The sequence below is a fragment of the Squalius cephalus genome (assembly GCF_949319135.1).
Source record: "Squalius cephalus genome assembly, chromosome: 13".
In the NCBI taxonomy this organism is placed as follows: domain Eukaryota; kingdom Metazoa; phylum Chordata; class Actinopteri; order Cypriniformes; family Leuciscidae; genus Squalius; species Squalius cephalus.
The window spans coordinates 39056540-39061539 of NC_137134.1; the positions used below are offsets into that span (position 1 = coordinate 39056540).

At 45.8% G+C, this 5000-nt stretch overlaps 1 protein-coding gene across 1 annotated transcript in view; it reads right to left on the reverse strand.

Moving 5' to 3' along the window:
* Window positions 1-5000, reverse strand: part of sdhb (succinate dehydrogenase complex, subunit B, iron sulfur (Ip)) — a 13265-nt gene that overhangs the window by 618 nt on the left and 7647 nt on the right. Inside the window, exon 8 of the mRNA XM_079891122.1 lies at window positions 1-18. This exon is cut by the window's left edge and continues 105 nt beyond it. Within this exon, the coding sequence (XP_079747248.1) occupies window positions 1-18 (18 nt within the window). The remainder of the gene's footprint in view (window positions 19-5000) is intronic.

A 5000-nucleotide genomic window follows, 5' to 3' on the forward strand; every position in this document is an offset into this window, starting at 1 on the left:
GATCATCCAGCGATACGCCTGAAACACAACAGCAAAGCAACCGTTTCAAAGAGCGAATGGGTGTGACAGCTAACTTTATCTGGACAATAACTTTATTCTAGAGCTGCTGTAAAGCCTAAACACTCTCCTGTTATCACTGTAAAGCTGCTGTGAAACATCTTTATTGTTAAAGCGCTGAGACTTTGATGGAGACTTGACAAACCAAGTCGACGGTTGGCTCAGGTTCTGCAGTGTGTTTGGCACTAGTTGGACTTTTTTTTTGGCCAATTTTGGCCGTCTGTGAGAAAGATCACTGTGATTGGCTGTTCAGCTCAGCGAATCAGTGCATGCGAAGATGAAAGTGAGCAAACGACCCAAATATTCTCATAACGACACGACCATCTGAGAGGAAGAAAGTTACCACTAACCTAAAGTCCCCTTGTGGTGAAAAGCCAGCTTTTAATGTTGTTTATGTGTCTATTAATCTGCTTTAAGACAAAGCATGTGTAAGTTCATAAGTCGACAGCATTGCTGAGTATTTCCTCCTTAAAACTGCAGTGAACCAAAGACAGTCTCAAAAACACGCTTTGAAATCGCTGGTGTTTCTGACGTCACAAACTACCTTGTAACCAATCAGATCAACGTGTGATCGTCAACCAGTGGATCTCTGAGCTGAGTGAGCGGAGGCGGGGCTCATTTGCATATTCATAGAACCGCGTATACTAAATGAGGCAAGGGTGTCGAGTTACACTCAATATTTCAAGGCATGTCGATTTTTTTCAAAGAAAACACGTTTAACTGTCATTTTGGTGATTAAAGATGAGTTTTAAGGGATAACATTATTGACTACAGGGGGACTTTAAGTTTCAGTTTGTTAAGGCTGAATATCATCTACTGCCCCCTGCTGGTGGACACCGGTGTTTCCTCTAACGCAGTTCAAGCACAACTTTTTCGAGATGGTCCTCACTGCAGAACACGAAATCCAGGGGGAGGAGTTGGATCCAGATCCAACTCCTCCCACCTTACATATACCTAAACCTACCAATCTCCACCCCTTATATCTGGATCCAACTCCGCCCCCTGGATCTCGTGCTCTGCAGTGAGGTGCTACTGACTTTTTCGGCCAGACAACAGCCGACGTGAGGCAACATATTCGTCTTTCTTCGTCACTTAGTCTGTTTGGTGACTCTGTTATCATTCACTCGCCTTTGTGTCGTTCCAAACCCACAAGACTTTCATTCATCTTTGAAATACAAATCTGAGAGACTCATGTTCCTCCACTGAAAGTCTGTTCACCCAAAATAAGTCCATATGAATGGAGCACATTAATCCAAGAGACTTTCTAGTAGGGATGCACCGAACATTTCTGCCAATACCGATAACTCTGTATTTGAAAGCTGATAACCGATATATTGGCCGATAAATCTAAATCCAAATTTTCATATAATTTTTGAGAGCCTGATTACAAACGGCCGATAACATTAAAAATTAACATATATCGGTCGTTGCCGATATTGTGGCCGATATTTTGTGCATTTCTACTTTTTATGATGAAATTCAAATCTAAACATTGGTCAGCGAACATAAACGGAAGCTCAGCCTTCCTTGCTTGACCAATGAGGTTTATGTTCATGCTTCTGCGAGAACCAATGAGGTTTGTGTTCACGCTTCTGCGAGAACCAATGAGGTTTATGTTCACGCTTCTGCGAGAACCAATGAGGTTTATGTCCACGCTTCTGCGAGAACCAATGAGGTTTATGTCCACGCTTCTGCGAGAACCAATGAGGTTTATGTCCACGCTTCTGCGAGAACCACTGAGGTTTATGTTCACGCTTCTGCGAGAACCAATGAGGTTTATGTTCACGCTTCTGCGAGAACCAATGAGGTTTGTGTTCACGCTTCTGCGAGAACCAATGAGGTTTATGTTCACGCTTCTGCGAGAACCAATGAGGTTTATGTTCACGCTTCTGCGAGAACCAATGAGGTTTATGTTCACGCTTCTGCGAGAACCAATGAGGTTTATGTCCACGCTTCTGCGAGAACCAATGAGGTTTATGTCCACGCTTCTGCGAGAACCAATGAGGTTTATGTTCACGCTTCTGCGAGAACCAATGAGGTTTATGTCCACGCTTCTGCGAGAACCAGTGAGGTTTATGTTCACGCTTCTGCGAGAACCAGTGAGGTTTATGTCCACGCTTCTGCGAGAACCAGTGAGGTTTATGTCCACGCTTCTGCGAGAACCAATGAGGTTTATGTCCACGCTTCTGCGAGAACCAGTGAGGTTTATGTTCACGCTTCTGCGAGAACCAATGAGGTTTATGTTCACGCTTCTGCGAGAACCAATGAGGTTTATGTCCACGCTTCTGCGAGAACCAATGAGGTTTATGTCCACGCTTCTGCGAGAACCAATGAGGTTTATGTCCACGCTTCTGCGAGAACCAATGAGGTTTATGTCCACGCTTCTGCGAGAACCACTGAGGTTTATGTTCACGCTTCTGCGAGAACCAATGAGGTTTATGTCCACGCTTCTGCGAGAACCAGTGAGGTTTATGTCCACGCTTCTGCGAGAACCAATGAGGTTTATGTCCACGCTTCTGCGAGAACCAGTGAGGTTTATGTTCACGCTTCTGCGAGAACCAATGAGGTTTATGTTCACGCTTCTGCGAGAACCAATGAGGTTTATGTCCACGCTTCTGCGAGAACCAATGAGGTTTATGTCCACGCTTCTGCGAGAACCAATGAGGTTTATGTTCACGCTTCTGCGAGAACCAATGAGGTTTATGTCCACGCTTCTGCGAGAACCAGTGAGGTTTATGTTCACGCTTCTGCGAGAACCAATGAGGTTTATGTCCACGCTTCTGCGAGAACCAGTGAGGTTTATGTTCACGCTTCTGCGAGAACCAATGAGGTTTATGTTCACGCTTCTGCGAGAACCAGTGAGGTTTATGTTCACGCTTCTGCGAGAACCAATGAGGTTTATGTCCACGCTTCTGCGAGAACCAATGAGGTTTATGTCCACGCTTCTGCGAGAACCAATGAGGTTTATGTCCACGCTTCTGCGAGAACCAATGAGGTTTATGTCCACGCTTCTGCGAGAACCAATGAGGTTTATGTTCACGCTTCTGCGAGAACCAGTGAGGTTTATGTTCACGCTTCTGCGAGAACCAATGAGGTTTATGTTCACGCTTCTGCGAGAACCAATGAGGTTTATGTTCACGCTTCTGCGAGAACCAATGAGGTTTATGTCCACGCTTCTGCGAGAACCAATGAGGTTTATGTTCACGCTTCTGCGAGAACCAATGAGGTTTATGTCCACGCTTCTGCGAGAACCAGTGAGGTTTGTGTTCACGCTTCTGCGAGAACCAATGAGGTTTATGTTCACGCTTCTGCGAGAACCAATGAGGTTTATGTTCACGCTTCTGCGAGAACCAATGAGGTTTATGTCCACGCTTCTGCGAGAACCAATGAGGTTTATGTTCACGCTTCTGCGAGAACCAATGAGGTTTATGTCCACGCTTCTGCGAGAACCAATGAGGTTTATGTTCACGCTTCTGCGAGAACCAATGAGGTTTGTGTTCACGCTTCTGCGAGAACCAATGAGGTTTATGTTCACGCTTCTGCGAGAACCAATGAGGTTTATGTTCACGCTTCTGCGAGAACCAATGAGGTTTATGTTCACGCTTCTGCGAGAACCAATGAGGTTTATGTCCACGCTTCTGCGAGAACCAATGAGGTTTATGTCCACGCTTCTGCGAGAACCAATGAGGTTTATGTCCACGCTTCTGCGAGAACCAATGAGGTTTATGTTCACGCTTCTGCGAGAACCAATGAGGTTTATGTTCACGCTTCTGCGAGAACCAATGAGGTTTGTGTTCACGCTTCTGCGAGAACCAATGAGGTTTATGTTCACGCTTCTGCGAGAACCAATGAGGTTTATGTTCACGCTTCTGCGAGAACCAATGAGGTTTATGTTCACGCTTCTGCGAGAACCAATGAGGTTTATGTTCACGCTTCTGCGAGAACCAATGAGGTTTATGTCCACGCTTCTGCGAGAACCAATGAGGTTTATGTCCACGCTTCTGCGAGAACCAATGAGGTTTATGTCCACGCTTCTGCGAGAACCAATGAGGTTTATGTCCACGCTTCTGCGAGAACCAATGAGGTTTATGTTCACGCTTCTGCGAGAACCAGTGAGGTTTATGTTCACGCTTCTGCGAGAACCAATGAGGTTTATGTTCACGCTTCTGCGAGAACCAATGAGGTTTATGTTCACGCTTCTGCGAGAACCAATGAGGTTTATGTCCACGCTTCTGCGAGAACCAATGAGGTTTATGTTCACGCTTCTGCGAGAACCAATGAGGTTTATGTCCACGCTTCTGCGAGAACCAGTGAGGTTTGTGTTCACGCTTCTGCGAGAACCAATGAGGTTTATGTTCACGCTTCTGCGAGAACCAATGAGGTTTATGTTCACGCTTCTGCGAGAACCAATGAGGTTTATGTCCACGCTTCTGCGAGAACCAATGAGGTTTATGTTCACGCTTCTGCGAGAACCAATGAGGTTTGTGTTCACGCTTCTGCGAGAACCAATGAGGTTTATGTTCACGCTTCTGCGAGAACCAATGAGGTTTATGTTCACGCTTCTGCGAGAACCAATGAGGTTTATGTTCACGCTTCTGCGAGAACCAATGAGGTTTATGTCCACGCTTCTGCGAGAACCAATGAGGTTTATGTCCACGCTTCTGCGAGAACCAATGAGGTTTATGTCCACGCTTCTGCGAGAACCACTGAGGTTTATGTTCACGCTTCTGCGAGAACCAATGAGGTTTATGTCCACGCTTCTGCGAGAACCAGTGAGGTTTATGTTCACGCTTCTGCGAGAACCAATGAGGTTTATGTTCACGCTTCTGCGAGAACCAGTGAGGTTTATGTTCACGCTTCTGCGAGAACCAATGAGGTTTATGTCCACGCTTCTGCGAGAACCAATGAGGTTTATGTTCACGCTTCTGCGAGAACCAATGAGG